This window comes from Peromyscus eremicus, chromosome 4 (assembly GCF_949786415.1).
Source record: "Peromyscus eremicus chromosome 4, PerEre_H2_v1, whole genome shotgun sequence".
Taxonomy (NCBI): domain Eukaryota; kingdom Metazoa; phylum Chordata; class Mammalia; order Rodentia; family Cricetidae; genus Peromyscus; species Peromyscus eremicus.
The window spans coordinates 47,084,269-47,099,815 of NC_081419.1; the positions used below are offsets into that span (position 1 = coordinate 47,084,269).

Below are 15,547 nucleotides of genomic sequence, written 5' to 3' on the forward strand. Positions count from 1 at the left end.
GAGAGAGATAGAGTAACATTGATTCATTAAGTCAATAGTTTAATGAGTCCTCTATGTACTAGGTACTTTCTTTAAAATTTGAAACTACAACATTTAATAAAATAGACTATATTATCTATCTATATCTAGATATCTATCTATATATCTATATCTATCTATTAAGATACAGAAATATTATCTATCTATACATCTATATCTATCTATAAAGATACAGAAATATAGATATAGATATTTGGTTTTTTTGGGACAGTGTAGCCTCAGCTGTCCTGGAATTCATCTACCTAAAGACCAGGATGGCCTCAAACACAAAGATCCGCCTGCCTCTGCCTCCCAAGTGCTGGGTTTAAAGGCCTGTACCACCACCACCACCTGGTTGATAGATATTTTAAACTTTTGAAGCTTACATTTTAGAGACAAGGTAGCAATGGTGTTATATGTTGTGTTGATGGTGATGGTGGCTTTGGGGATTAAGGGTTGTACATTAACTTGGATGGCAAAGGGAAGGATTTATCCAGAATAAAATGAAGGAAAGAGAAGACAGATATTTTGGGAAAGATGTTCCAGGAACAGAAAAAACGCACGCAGCACACAAAGTGTGAGGGCATGGGTGGTATGTTCCATGAAGAGCAGGGAACCACAATAGCCACACAGAGGGAGGAGAACACATAAGATCAGAGAGATAATAAGGAGCCAAATGTCTTACGAAATTATAACGTCTTTGACTTCTACTTGGGAAAGAACAGAGATGAAGCAGGTTTAAGTACTGGAACTGTGTGACAAAAATTTCAACTTGATCACTATAGTCGAGAGCAGACAGCAGAGGAACACAGACAGAATTGGGAGTTAGGTGGTTGTGTGAAAGGCTGGTTGTTTAGATCAGATGCCAGCCAAACAGGCGGCAGAGGATGGAAGACTATGGTTTTTAAATGACTTGGGCAGAGTTTGTGATGTTAGAAAGGAGGTATGTCACCAAGAGGGAAGGGAAAAACTGACTCCTTCCTTTTGGCTTGAGACATGACCACAGGAAGGAAAGGTCTGGAGGGGAGATTAGTACTTTGGCCATCCAAAGATAACTGCTATGGACTGCATGTTTGTGTTCTCCCAAAATTCAGTGCATTGGCATTTGGAGACAGAGCCCGTGGGATGTAATTAGCTTATGAGGTTGAAGGCTTGGGAATAGGGGTAGTGCCCTTGTAAGATGAGAGATACAAGGGTGCATTCTTCTAGCCTCTGCAACAAGAGATTCTTTGAGAAGACAATCATCTGTCGGGAAGAGTTCCGGAAGTGTGCTTTTACCGTATACTGGATTCACTAGAGCGTTGGCTTTGGACTTTGTCTCTGGGAGTATGAGCAATACATTTTCATTGGTTGAGCCATATCATCAAGCAGCCTGAACTAAGGCAAGAACTGACCTTTGCAATCACAGCTGACCTTGAGTAATTTCAAAGGGTGGAGAAGGCATGAATGGAAGCTCAACAAAGAACAGGAGGTGAGAATCTGGAGGCAACAGCGTAGGCCTTGAGAGTTTGGTTTAAAGGGAGGGGGAGAAGGAATAAATACCACCCCCCATTACCCACCAAGTCAAAAGGTGGTTTCCGCTGTATTTGCAGGTGAGTGGAGTAGTTTTCACACAACGATGTTGTTATCAGCGACTGTCATCACCACCATCGCCCCCATCATTAAGCAATTAATCACAAATTACTAATTTCTCCTGCTATTTCATAAATCATAAGGGGCCTTATTCCCCGGGTAGCCGGCTCAGTGAGAAGCAGCAGTGTAAAACGTGGCAGGAAGGTCAAGGGGGGTGGTGCAGGCTTGGGTTGGAGGCAGAAGTCTCTTGCCAAACTATCCCGCCCCAGTTCCTGATTTCCTTTTCGCACTGAAGAGGATGATCCTTCCCCTCCTACTCCTTCCTCCTTGGCGCCCCCTACTTCTTCAGCGGTTCTTTCTCAGTGTAGGGCTCTCGCTGGAAGCTCGGCCCCTGCCAGCCTCCACTTCGCCTCTCTGCGCACGGGAAGAGGACGAGAGCGCAAACCGCAACGGGGCAGGAGCTGGCGGTCCGACCGTGTGCGATCCAACTCCAGGCTGGGACAGAGGTGCGGGACGCGCACCAGGTGCGGGTCCGGAGCCCGAGCGTGGCCCGCAGCCTTCAGGGCGTGGGCGAGCCAGCCGCGTGTGCCTCGCTGTTTGACGCGAGCACCAGCCAATCAGGGCGTGCGGTCGGGCTGCCACGTGACAGGCAAGGCGGCCCCTTTCCCAGCGCGGCCAGAGGGAGGAGAGGAGCGGAGCCAGCCGTGAGCCTGGGAGCGCAGCAGCCGCGGAGGAGGCGGCGACAGGCGGGAGCAGCGGCCGCACAGGCTCGGGGCCAGCCCAGCGCGCATCCCCGGCGGGCGCCCTGCGCTGCAGAGAGCTCAGAGGAGCGCGGGAGCCGCGACCCAGGAGTGGACAAAGCAAGATGGCAGGGATCTTAGCCTGGTTCTGGAACGAGCGGTTTTGGCTTCCGCACAATGTCACCTGGGCAGACCTGAAGAACACGGAGGAAGCCACCTTCCCGCAGGCGGAGGACCTTTACCTCGCCTTCCCCCTGGCCTTCTGCATCTTCATGGTGCGGCTCATCTTCGAGAGGTAAGAAGGGCCGGAGCGCCTGCTCTCCTGCACACACTCACACGCGTGCACACTCGCCTGCTCCGTGGCGCACGCCCCCGCGCTCGGGCTCACACCTCCCAACCTTTGTGTTCACTGTGGGGTCCCCGATCCCTCGGCCGGGCTGGCCACTGGGGAGCTAGAGAGGGTCCGACTCGCCCGCCGATCTCCTCCAGGGCGCCGCGAAGGGGCCGCGGGGAGCTGGGTCGCCGCCCGCGCTCCTCCTTCCCCGGCTTCCTCCTCCCAGAGAGGGCCGGCGAACAAAGGTGAGCGGCGGCCGGCCACGGGGAACCGCTGCGCGGGGGCTCGGCCGTCTCCATCAGTGGCTTCCAGGCTGGGCTTCTCCTCCGAGGCTAGCCGCCACCCACTTGATATCCTGGAACGATGGGGACGCGCGGCCCGGAGGGAGGAGGAGCGCACACACTTCCAGCTCTTCCACTCCCGCACGCACGCGGGAGACGGGGCCGCGCTGCAGAAGAATTTGCCCGGACCTTTGGCTTCTGCTTGCTCCCTGGCTTCCATCTGTGACACCGTTTTAGGCCCTCAGTTCTAGGAAACGGGTGATGACAGCACTCCGGATCGTTAGTGGTTTCTTTAGAAGAGGGCAGAACAGGACCGGTGCCCATCATACAAAATGGTCATTTGAAATCGATAGTAGGACCCCGTGACTAATCATAAGCTTTTTGCTGGTACCGGAAGACTCTTGAAAATGTTGAAAGAATTGTCACGAAATTTTTGGTGTGAGTCCTCAATTTGATTAGATCTCGCCATTGTACCCGCACACAAACTTAGGTTACTTCATTGAGTCAGCCTTAAGTCACGAAACTAGATTTTGCCTTGCTGTGCATTCAACACGCACTAGTGAAACAAAATCGGCACCACACACTTCTTTCTTTTAACTGGAAAAAAAAAAATCGCCTTCCTCTTTCCTCCTCCCACCCCCATTCATCAGTGAAGACTGAATTTCTTAGATCACAAATACCCATTTCCAGTCCAACCTCCCTTCCCTGCCTCCAGCTCACCTTGGCTGTTGCTCAGGCTGCCGCTGTTATCTTGTTTACTCTTGGTTTGCCTCAAACCCTTATTGAGGATATCAGAATGTATCTTTTGTATCTGTTGTTGCTGCACATAGCAACAACGCTTCCTGGGAACAAAAAAAAGTATGATTTGTTTTAAGGAGGGTGCATTTTTCAATGGGCAGTATTGTTGCTTGTGAACTAAATCAGCTGTTGCGGAGCTGAAACTGTCTTGCACAAAAGACAGTCCTTCTATTTTAAAACGATTGGAATCCTCCAGCGCTGAAACTCACTGTGAAAAAGCGGGTGTGTTTGAAGGCTGCAAATGTTTACTTACAGAAGTCTAACCTTGCTATCTCTGCAAAGACGAGCCGACTTTCAGGAATAATAGCAGGCTGCTGCCTGTGCTGGCACACTGGAAGGGCTCCACACAGTTGCTGGATGACACCCCATGAAATCCGTCTGCATCTGGGTCGCTACTTTAAAGGACATCTCAAGTTGTATGTCTTGGAGAACAGAAAACATGGCAGCTGATGAACCGTATGCGAAGGCTGCATTTCCCCAGCATTCTTTTCCATTCTGATTCCAGGCTCTTCAGTAGGCTGGAAAAATATTAAAGACGAAGATAGCTTGGTTTGCACTTGGCTTTCTTTGTCTAAAACACACACACACACACACACACACACACACACACACACACCAGTGATGTAATATCTAAAGACTGAAGGTTCGGTTTTCTTTTTGCAGAAATACTTTTTTCTTCCTAGTATAATCTCATAACTTGATTTAAGAGTTTATACAAAAGGGTCTGCAACCTTCAACTGCCAATTATGACATATGTCTCTGTGAGTGAGTGTGTTGTGTGTGTGAGGAGGAGTGAGTTTTCTCAAGGCCACTGATACAAGTAGAAGACATTTAATGGGTTTATGATTAATGTTCAGAATATTAACACAATGTCATACCTGTACGGTGGGATGCTACTGACTTGGTGGAGAGTAACTGCTTTGTTTCTTCTTCCTCTAGTGGTGACAGCTGTGTCTTTAACTATTCAGGCTCAGTTCTCTAAAAGTCAGAGAGTAATTGTATATGGAGTTAGAGGTTCTGCATTTGTAGGTTTTTGTCAAACCCAAGTGTACACTCTGTTATTAGCCTGGGGTAGTCATCTCGTTAGTGTCCAACAAGGACTTGAGTCAGTGTAACTGAGCCAGCTCATATTGTTGTCAAAGATACAGCTCATGCTAGGTACCCTTTGACATGATGCACATGAAGCTTTTTCTTTGTAGTGTCCTGGAGTGGCTAACATTAATGAATCCCATTGTGATAGAGACAATTCCTCCAAGAGTCTATGCTTTGTCATTTATTTCAAAATCGAGAACATATCAGAAGATCAGTGATTATCCAAGATCTTTATCTTCTATTAAAGCCAGCAATGCTTTTGCAGAAACAAAATCAACAAACTTGAGTGTATTACTCTTTAATCTTAACATGTTACTCCCTGCACAGGAAAGCACTAATGAGTTGACTAAGTTGGGTCTTGTCAATTGAATAACTCCTTTTTCTGTTTTCCCTGCCACTGTTGGGGTGTGATAGAGGAAGCACCAGTGGCCAGGGCGTGTCATTTTGCAACAGCATATGGAGAACAATATGGTAGCCCAGCATGGCTGGTTAAAAATAGAGCAGCCTAAGGTCACTGACTTGAGTCTGTGAGATGCCCAAACCTCCCCAGCTCTTAGTAACAGCCTTGTATTCCCATTTGCCCTGGGGAGAAATGGAATGAGTCAGTGTATGTACTACCTGATTAACAGAGTAAAACTCTTAAAAAAAAAAAAAAACAGATAAAATGTTTTTTATCTGTTACATCAAAAAGACAGATAAAAAGACAAATGAAAATTCTGTCTCCCATGATATTATGTTGGTGACTTGATGACAGAAAACATATTTAATAATGTAGAGTTGTCATCTATTCCATTTCCTGATTTAATGCTTGTTTAGGCTCTGCAGACCGTCTCTGGGAATTGTAACAAATGCTTCTTCCAACTTTACTTTTGAAAAATGTGCTTGGCAGCGTGGTGGTGGCACACACCTTTAATCCCAGCACTCTGGAGGCAGAGGCAGGTGGATCTCTGTGAGTTTGAGGTCAGCCTGGTTCACAGAGCGAGTTCCAGGACAGCCAGGGCTACACAGAGAAACTCTGTCTCTTGGAAAAGCGACAACAACAACAAATGTTTTGCTGTGGTATTCACCAGTAATGGAACTAAAGTTCAGTTGAACTCCTGTTTGGAAATAAAACTTCTTGGAATTATTCTTAAGAAAGGCAACTTTACTGTGTCCTAGTCCGCATGTACATCAAGCTGGGCCCAGATCGTGGTTTATATCTGTTTATTTCTCAAAAGCAAATGACCATTGCAAGTCAAGGATGCTTTCTTTTTTAAAAAGATACTTCTTGCTACTTATGGCATAAAAATCTTTTTTTTATTATTATTTCCACATGAACTGAAAACAGGTGTATTTGTGGAGTGCCGTGGAGTGCAGTGTGTAATGAAAACTACATCACATGAATAAACATATGTATCACCTGAGAAATTCTTACTTTTTTCTCATGTGAATATTTACTCTTGGGAACTTTTAAGCAGTGCACACTATATTGTTTGACACAATTGCCTTCTGATGTAATAGATCTTACAAAGACATCCCTCCAAACTTGGTCCACCTTGACCTCTATCTTCATTCTCTTGTACCCTGGAGCCTCTGGTAATTACCATTCTGCTCTCTACTTATATGAGAGTGATTGTGTTAGGTTGGAAGGTTTGTGTGTGTGCATGCACGCACACGCATGTGAGCATGTTTGTGTGCATATGGTGTTTATTCTCTAAAGGCCTGGCTTGTTTCACTTCATCTATTGCAAATGAAAGACTTCTTAAAGGTTGGAGAGTGTTCCGTTTTGTATGTATGTATAGCTCCTTTCTCCATCCACCTGTTGATGAATTAACGGGACAGATTTGGCTGTTACCAAGGACGATGTGGCAGTTGTGATGATCCTGAGTTTTCTGGATATAAAAAGGATGGAGTAGGTAGAAGCTGTGTAGTAGGGCCCTTCCTTACTACGTTATCTAGCAAGCACAGGGTTCAAGGTGCTTTTCCTTCCAAATCTCTGATTCTTGTGAATCTCCTGTATGAAGATTGTTAATTATTACCTCATGAGATTCTGAGGGAGGCTAATCATCATGATTTGGCAAGCACAAATAAGCCTTCTCAGAATAAAGGTGGTTTTATTGTTGTTGTTGTTTCCATAGAAATACTCCAGTCAATCACTTGGCTTCTTTTTAAAAAGTATTTTTCAATTGTATTTTGAGACAAAAAGAATGCTTTGGGGTGTTACCACTTGTGTTGTGAAACGTCACAATATTCCTGGCTAACCCAAAAGGAAGCTTCTACAGAGAAAACAGCTGTTTGATTTCTTCAGACATCTTTTTGTCGGAATCCAGCGTTGAGCTGACATCTGACTCAGTGAGAAAGCCGTAGTAGCTCAGTGCTGACAGGGTGGCTGTCAGTGCCACACCACATGAGGAGTGCCATCCCTAGGGAGCTGACACCAGTCCAGTGAGCAGTGTTCAGCCCCAGAATGACTCTCTCTTCCACCGTCAGGGAACAGTTGCCTTAGTTCTGTCGAAGGTAATGTCTAGCTAGCTCCCCTTTGCTTACAGTTTATGTTCTGTCCTGCCTTGGGACACCTGAGCAGTGAGGGATAGCAAAAATGAAGGCAAGGGACTGAGGTGATGTGCTGGGGGTGGGGGAGTGAAGGAAGGTACCATGAAAGAGTACAGTAACCGATTAAGTCCAGAACTGAAGGATATGGTTGCATCGTACCCTTGAATGAAAAGGCAGGTGTCCTCAGACACAGTTCAGAAGAGAGGAATAACTTCCACATGAGCGTTTTCTCTGTGTGAACTCAGTGTTATATATGAAACTCTAAAACTGTGCCTTATTTAGCTTATTAGACAAAGGTGTTATGGAGATGAAACCTGTGAACACCTGCTGTGCCATAGAGAGAGATGTAAGAGGCAAGGGTTGGGTTCTCACACAAGTAGGTTCTTGTTTGTGGTTTTTCACCCAGGTTGGGAAAAATGTATTGCCACGGGTATTTTGTGGGTAAACAAGTAAAATGGACAGTGTTATTTGAAGAAGTTTAGTACAACTTTTTCATTCAGCAAAATAAAAGATTTGTATTGTAATATGTAATGATTAAGCTATTTTAACAAGTTGGCTTGGGGGTGAAAGGAATGATTCCGTTCTTAACGAACACGGCTGTATGGTAGGGGAAGTCTGTGAGAAAATTTAACGCTATTACAAATGACTTAAGGACATTCCACGTTATGACATTAGTACCCTGACCCCACGGAGGGCTTTTCTGAGTAGTTTTCTCTGGGGTCGCTAGCTTATAGAGAAGTTCAGAAGAAGTTGTTTGTACCGGAGAAGGGCAGCTGAAGGGAGATAAGTTTCAGCTGAATTTCTTGCACAGCCTTGCCAGACCTCGCCATGTCTTCCTTAAGCCACCTGACTGAGCCTTGTTGGCAAGTGCTGGAACCAGGGTGCTCCCTGCATCCTGAAAGCTTCAAGTTTGCATTTCTCTCCCCATGACCAGACAGAACCAGATTTTCTAAAGCAATTGTTCATTAATTTCTTGCAAAGTAAAACCTCTCAAAAATTTATATTGTTTTGCGCCCCCCCCCATCATCTGGTGGTCACTTCTTAAATACTTCTGAGTCAGGATATTGGGGTTACAGATTTGGTTTGATAGTACTCTTATGTCACCTTCCTTTTCTCTTTGTTGTTTAAAGTTAAGCACACAAGCCACCTGTTAGTAATACCTCGATGATTTTTATTCTTAAGATTTTATTCTGTAGCTTCTTTCTCCTTCAGAATGACTTCATGCTAGGGATAGTGGTGTACACCCATAATCCCAGCATTCAAAAAGCAGTGATGGGGAGTCAGGAGCTTGAGGCTAGCCTGGGCTACATAAAGAGATCCTGTCTCAAAACCCCCGAACAAACCGTGATGTCATTAACTTTATCTTAAGTCACCCTTTCCTGATACGAAATCTTTATTAACTGCTCCAGCCACTTATTCTGTAGCGTGATTGAGCAGATTGGGCGATTTTCACAGTGCATTGGGGGAGTGTCTCCTTGGTGATGCTGCAGATGATTGAGGGCCTAGGTTGCGAGTGTGAGACTGCGACTCTGCTCATCATTTATTCTCTTTGATGTTTGACTACGACAGTGATGGCCATTGTTAATGAGTAGCTTTGTACATTTTGAAAATAATTGTACCAAGTAATAGTTATGCTCTAATGAGTTTATGACTCTATGGATTTACTTCATTTAATCATCTTCCAAGCCCATGTAAACTGGATGCTAACTTTTACCCAGTTTTACAGTTGAAAGTAAGGATTGAGAATTAGGGAAACACAGCTAACTTTATGCAACTTTAAAAAAAAAAACAGAGTGGGTTTCTTGATTTAACAAAATCAGTGGTCTCACTGAAAAAAAATAGTTTGAAGTCACACACACGGACACACATGTGCACACACACACACACACACACACACAAGCACACACCTGGTTTCTATATACAGCTTTTTGCCATTTGGTAATATAAATTTGAACACTCCTTTTGTAATTAAACCTACTTAGACTAGCTTCACTCATTACATACTTCTACAGTGGGAATGGATCAATTTTGTTGGGTTTAGAGGCCATTTTCTAGTTCTTATAGATTCATCTTTCACTTCCTATTGATTTCATAAAGGCATGCTTTCTAGAAGTGGCATTCCTAAGTCCCAAGAACAACTACTCTAGCATTCTTGATAAATGCAAGTTGCCAGAGAGTTGTCTAGAAAGACAATGATCCTTGGAAGTCCTTGGAAGAGTGCAGATTTCATAGGGGACTTGAAGATACTTTTTCTGTTGAATATGAATTGTGCAAGCCTACTCAGAATTTACTCATTTCAAACATTGATCAGTTGCGTGCACTTTGTGTTTTCTGAAGTCAGGCATTATTTAATTTTGGCAGAGAAGTGGTGATCCCCCTCATAGTGCTCTTGCTCCTCCTCTGGGCTCTCTCTTCCTCCTCTTCCTGCTCTTCCTCCTCTTGGTCTGTTCATCTGGTTATGTTTGTACTCTCATATTTCTTTCTGCCTCCTGCCTCTTCCCATAGGCATCTTGTTAAGGAGGTCTCTGAGTCTACACCGCAGAGAGAAGCCGTCAGGAGCAAGTAGTATACACTTGACTCTGTGGTGGAGCATGAGATGGAGAGTCAGGGTTGAGACAAGGGCAGAACCAGAGGGATGCATAGCTTTTTTTTGTGAAGGGACATTTGGAGATGGTGCCCAAATTAATTTATACTATAATTCTGAACTTTTGATATAAAACAAAGTACTAAAGGGCTGATGAGATGGCTCTGCTGTTATGGACTGCTATGGCAGAGGACCTGAGTATGGTTGCCAGCACTCATGTCAGGGGCCCAGAGCAGCCTGTTACTTCTGCCCAGGGACTCCATTGCCTCTGGCCTCCATCTGTACCTATATTCACATCTACATACATAATTGAAAGTAATAAAAATAAATCTTTAAAACATGATAATAAATCAACCCATAGAAAAATACACACCTAAACTACAAGATATCAACTCATATCCAATAGGATGTTTTCAGTTTCACCTAATGCCATCATATTGTTAATTTGGTTTCAATATATAAATTTGGAGAAGGGAGGCACACACGTTTAGACCATAGCAGTAAAAAGGAATTTCATACTTTAAAAATGGCAGGTTTGGACTTTTTGTGTTAAAGGCATTTTACTACAATAAAGGAAAAAAATTAGAAAATTCAGTGACTTAAAAAAAAGAGTCCCTCCCTAGAAATAAGGATCTTCAGTGCTCTAAGCCTGGCATCTTTCTGGGTGAAACACACATGCCACTCCTCTTGGTGTCAGTTCCCTCTAATATGGCTAAGTTGTTTAAAATGCATAATTATCTTCAGGTCATTGATTGGTCCTCTTCTCTCTGGAATTGTCTGGCCAGGGTGGTTAGAAGTGGGGAGGGGCGACTCACTGAGATTCAGAGGACACTGGAGCTTACTGGGTTTTTGTGGAAGACACTTACACTAAAGAGCTTGCCTCAAGTCAATTTAATTAATTTGGAGTCAAGATCTCACTGTGTAGCTCTGGGGTCTCAGAACTCACAATGTAGCCCAGGCTGGCCTCAAACTCACAGAGATCTGCCTGCCTCTGCCTCCCGAGTGCTGGGATTAAAGGCGTGCGCCACTGAGCCTGGCAAGTCAGTTTGCTAATCAGTATGACAGAGAGGGAAGTGCAAGCCTCTGGAAAAGCATAGTATGCAGTTCCCCAGAGAGGAACCTCAGGATTCCAGAAGAACTCAGTGTGTGGTCCCATAGAGAGGGACCTCAGGATTCTAGAGGAATTCAGTGTGTGGTTCCCCAGAGAGGGACCTCAGGATTCTAGAACTCAGTGTGTGGTTCCCCCAGAGAGGGACCTCAGGCTTCTAGAAGAACTCAGTGTATGGTTCCCCAGAGGGGAACTTCAGGATTCTAGAACTCAGTGTGTGGTTCCCCAGAGGGGAACCTCAGGAATCTAGAAGAACTCAGTGTGTTAACTTCCCAGAGAGGGACCTCAGGATTCTAGAAGAACTCAGTGTGTGGTTCCCCAGAGAGGGACCTCAGGGTTCTAGAAGAACTCAGTGTGTTAACTCCCCAGAGAGGGAGTGCAGGCTTCTAGAAGAGCTCAGTGTGTGGTTCCCAAGTATCCAAGGATTATAGAAAATGTATTATCGCCGGCACAGGATTCATTTACAACAGGCCAGGATAATAGGGTAGCATTCTCCTGAGCCATGTGGCCTGGGCTACTGATGGCTCTGAGGGAGATTTGGGAGAGATGGGGTCAAATTTGCTTCTCCTGCCCCTTTCTATTCAGCGTCACATTTCACTTGTAAGCAAGTGGTTAGGACACTTGAATATGTGAATGTATTTTTTTTTTATAAAAGCTGTATATTGTGTAGGCATGGACGTGTCAATAGACACATATTACAGAGTGGTTGTTTTGAAAATTTATTAGAATGTTTAGTCATTGTACAAAACTCTACTTTCTTTAATTCATCTATGAGAATATTTGCGACATTTTTAAAAAGGAAAAAAAAATTCCCCCAGTGGCTTTTAGAATAGACCTCTTTCAGAGTGCTAGTGTGTCTGGGGATTGAATTGTGGGGTGTGGTGGAAATAGCCAAGTGGTTTTTAATTACTAGAGGGAGACATTCCTTTACTAGGTGATCTCTTTTGCACAGTGACCTAGGACTAGCATTTGCTGGGACTTGCCATTGTCTGCATAAATGTCACATCTTATCTGTGAGGTGTTCAGGTTACAAGCTATTCCTGCTTCCCGAAGCTGCTTGAAAGCATGGTTTCTTTATTTTCCTCTATGCCTTTCCCTCCCTTCTCCTCACCCCTCCCTCCCTCCTCCCCACTCCCTCCCTCCCTCTCTTCCTCCCTCCCTCTGCTCTCTCCTCTCCTTCCCATTAGTGAAGATGCTTTAGAGGCACAAGGGGCACAAGGAAATCTCCAGAGGAGGGAGAGGGATCATTTAAAGTAGGGAGGGGACATGAATAACCATCCAGAATCTTATGCCGGGCTGTTAGGCCAGGACCAGAGAACACTGCCAGCCAGGCTGAGTGGCTCTACAGATCTTGTTTTAATAGATCACCATTTCAAAGTGGAATAAAGTGACTTGGCCATTTAAGCAGAGTGGCAATTTTGACACAATAGCTTGAGTGTAGGAAAATGGAGAAAGAAACAATCAGTCACGTTGGCACTGTAGAGATTATGAGAGAAATGGTTTTGTGTGTCCGTGGGCGTTATCTTCAGGAGCATCAGCAGGCTTGATGGGGAATGGGGCATTGGAATTGTTAGTTTTGTATGTTTCCTGAACTTCATTAGAAATGGGTAGCCATAACTAGACTTAAGAGGAGCGCAGATAGATAGCAGAAAAATGATTATACAACTTGGATTTAAGTTTGGACACTCCTTTACCCACTATGGAGCAGTAGAGTGAATTCCCTGGAATTCGTTGTCCTCAACTGGAAAAAAAAAAGTGTGTGCATGTGCCTGCTTTGTAGTATTGGAAGACTTCGTGGGAAAATAGATTGAAAGGGACCCAATTAAGAACTGGTTCTAAAGCATGCATTGTGTCCATGCTAACTGATATTGTGGTGTGTGTGGGGGGGGATGGAGCAAGGGGGCTGCGGGGCAGGCTGCAAGACCCGTGTATATATTTGACCCTAGAACTGAAAGTTCCTTGTTCTGTTAAGTAAATCTTTAGAGTGTTAGGACTTGAAGCAATGTGTCTCAGGGAGGAGGATGCAGGTACTCCCCTCCCTCAGCTCTTGTACACCAAGGACTGTTTGGTTACTCAAAAGCGATACGTTTTGAAGACGTGATGGGCAGTTATGGGCCACATCAAACCTGGATCCCTGGATCCTGTCCTTTTGGCTAGAGCTCCTGGGAGAAGTCTTCCTCTAGGATTTTCTAAGGAAACTCCATTTCTATCTGTGGAGGGAGGTTTGGTGCAGGGATCTCAGTCCACCTCCCAGGCCTGGTTGAATCCTTAAGTTTCTATTTTATTGCCTGCAGTCTCAAGGGAAATGGATTGGTAATGGCAAACATATAAACTGGCATTCCTATTGATTAAGGATAAGAACCTTATTCTGGCCCTGCCACTTACTAGTTACAGGCCTGGAAGCCAACTAACCCCTCCAAACACAGTTTCTTCTTAAAACGGATGGGATGAGAGTGAGGTTGGCATGAGAGTGCCTGGCTCGCTGAAAGAGTGGCTACTCTCTCTGCAGGTTTATTCTGGCCACGCACACGTGTCTCTTCTCATTCACTTTCTGGGGTGCAGTGGAGCTCTGATCTCTAGACGTCTCACTGTGCTGACCTCACTGTGCGTGATGAACACATACACAGACCCTCTTCCTGTACAGACCTACTCTTATCTAGGCAGGGCTGTCCGTACTCTCATTGAATCATACATTCCCTATTCTCTTTCTTCTTCTTCCTTAGGGAAGAAGTCTTAGGAAGAGTCTTCTGGGAAGATTCTGACTGTTCCAAGTGGTAGCTGTCAGAAAACAATCCTAACAGCTTCATGAAGAATGGGGCCTTTTCTACTTCACACTCATGTAATACAGTTTGATAGGCTTGGGCATTAATAATCAGATAGCTCAAAGACACTTTTCTTCTACTAACGCCTCCCAGAAATAGGAAAGCGGTGAGACTGATATTTTCTGATTTCTTTCAGATTTGAGGTCTTGTGGGTTTTACTTCTTTTTGATGCTGAAGAGGAAAAGAAATAGGGCTGGAGAGATGGTTCAGCAGTTAAGAGTGTGTACTGCTCTTGGAGAGAAAGGAAGTTCTCTTCCCAGCACCCAAGCTGTGTGGCTCACAGTGGCCTGGAACTGTAGCTACAGGGTATCTGGTGCCCCCTCTGGTCTCTCAGGCATGATACTCATGTACACAGACTCGCTCTCAAACACACATGCACACAATTAAAAAATTAAAATTAAAAATATTTTATTCTTGTACCATTGAGATCATACTTATAAAAGACACAAGCTTTCAATATGGGTTGGAAAGAATACATTTGCTTCTTTTCCTTTAGAGAAACAGATGTATACCCCCACATTTGCACTGTGTGTGTGTGTGTGTGTGTGTGTGTGTGTGTGTGTGTAACATCACCTAACTCCAGAGATACAGGGAGGATTTGCACCTGCTCCCAGCCATGGGTATTTTTCCAGCTTGCCATAATTTAAATATAATTTGTAAATGTCTAGACATGTAAATAATTCTTTAAATCTGCCACTTCTTAGAAAAAGGCACAGACAGAGGGTGCTTTGGGGTGATTAAATACAGTATTTGTGGTGGGTTGTCTTTTAAATGAGGAAGTGAGGCAGAGATGAAACTACAATTTTTGCAATGGCAGATCCAAAAATTGCCTTAGCCATAGTTCAGCAGAATCACGCCGTCTCTGCTTTGAAGGAAGTTGCAACTTATTACTCATTCAAAACTAGTTCAGTCTCCGTGGGTCAGACAGAAGTGGAGCACTGAGGTGAGGGGGATGCCGACAGCCTGCCAGCACTGAAGACAGTATATTATTTGTAGATGATTTAAAAAAAAAAAAAGCAAAACAATAAAATGGACTCAGAGTTGTTATGCACCTGGTGAAGCCCACCTAAACACAGATATGTTAAGGTGATAAGAAACCCTTCAAGAGCTCAGTGCCCCATGACAACACTGTCATACATTGTATGAGACACCCATAATCTGAAGGCCACGCTTTGAGAAATAATGACAACTATGAAAAGCACTAACTCTCTTTTGATGTACAGATCAAAGATGGTAGAGCCTAGAGCCACAGAGGGACTCTAGCACTCAGGTCTTCGTAGAGCCTATGGATCTGCAGGCAGTGCCCTTGTGGAGTGGCCTCCGGTGCAGGGAGAACTAGACTCATGTCCTACCTTATTCCTGACCCCACTAAGCTCGTGTGCATCACAGCCAGAGGTAGGGCATTTACACAGTAAAAACAATAGTACTGCTTCATCCTGTGGAGACCCAGACTGTGCGTAGAAATGAGACTCCTTGGTTATGCGGCCTGCTCACCCTGTTGTCCAGGTGCCATGATCTGTGATGTTAAAAAAAATTATTTTAATGAAGGGTGTCAGAAGGCTTCCCATTAAGTGTGGGTTGTGGTTCCGGAGAAGAGAACTTCTACTTCAGGTGCCCAGGGTCGGTTCTCTGCATACTGCCTCCTTCCCACATATTGACCCCATGT

At 44.7% G+C, this 15,547-nt stretch overlaps 1 protein-coding gene across 1 annotated transcript in view; it reads left to right on the plus strand.

Moving 5' to 3' along the window:
- Window positions 1-2,280: 2,280 nt before the first annotated feature.
- Cers6 (ceramide synthase 6) overlaps window positions 2,281-15,547 on the plus strand; it is a 253,788-nt gene continuing 240,521 nt past the window's right edge. Inside the window, exon 1 of the mRNA XM_059260613.1 lies at window positions 2,281-2,625. Coding sequence (XP_059116596.1) covers window positions 2,456-2,625 — 170 coding nt within the window. The 5' untranslated portion in view covers window positions 2,281-2,455. The remainder of the gene's footprint in view (window positions 2,626-15,547) is intronic.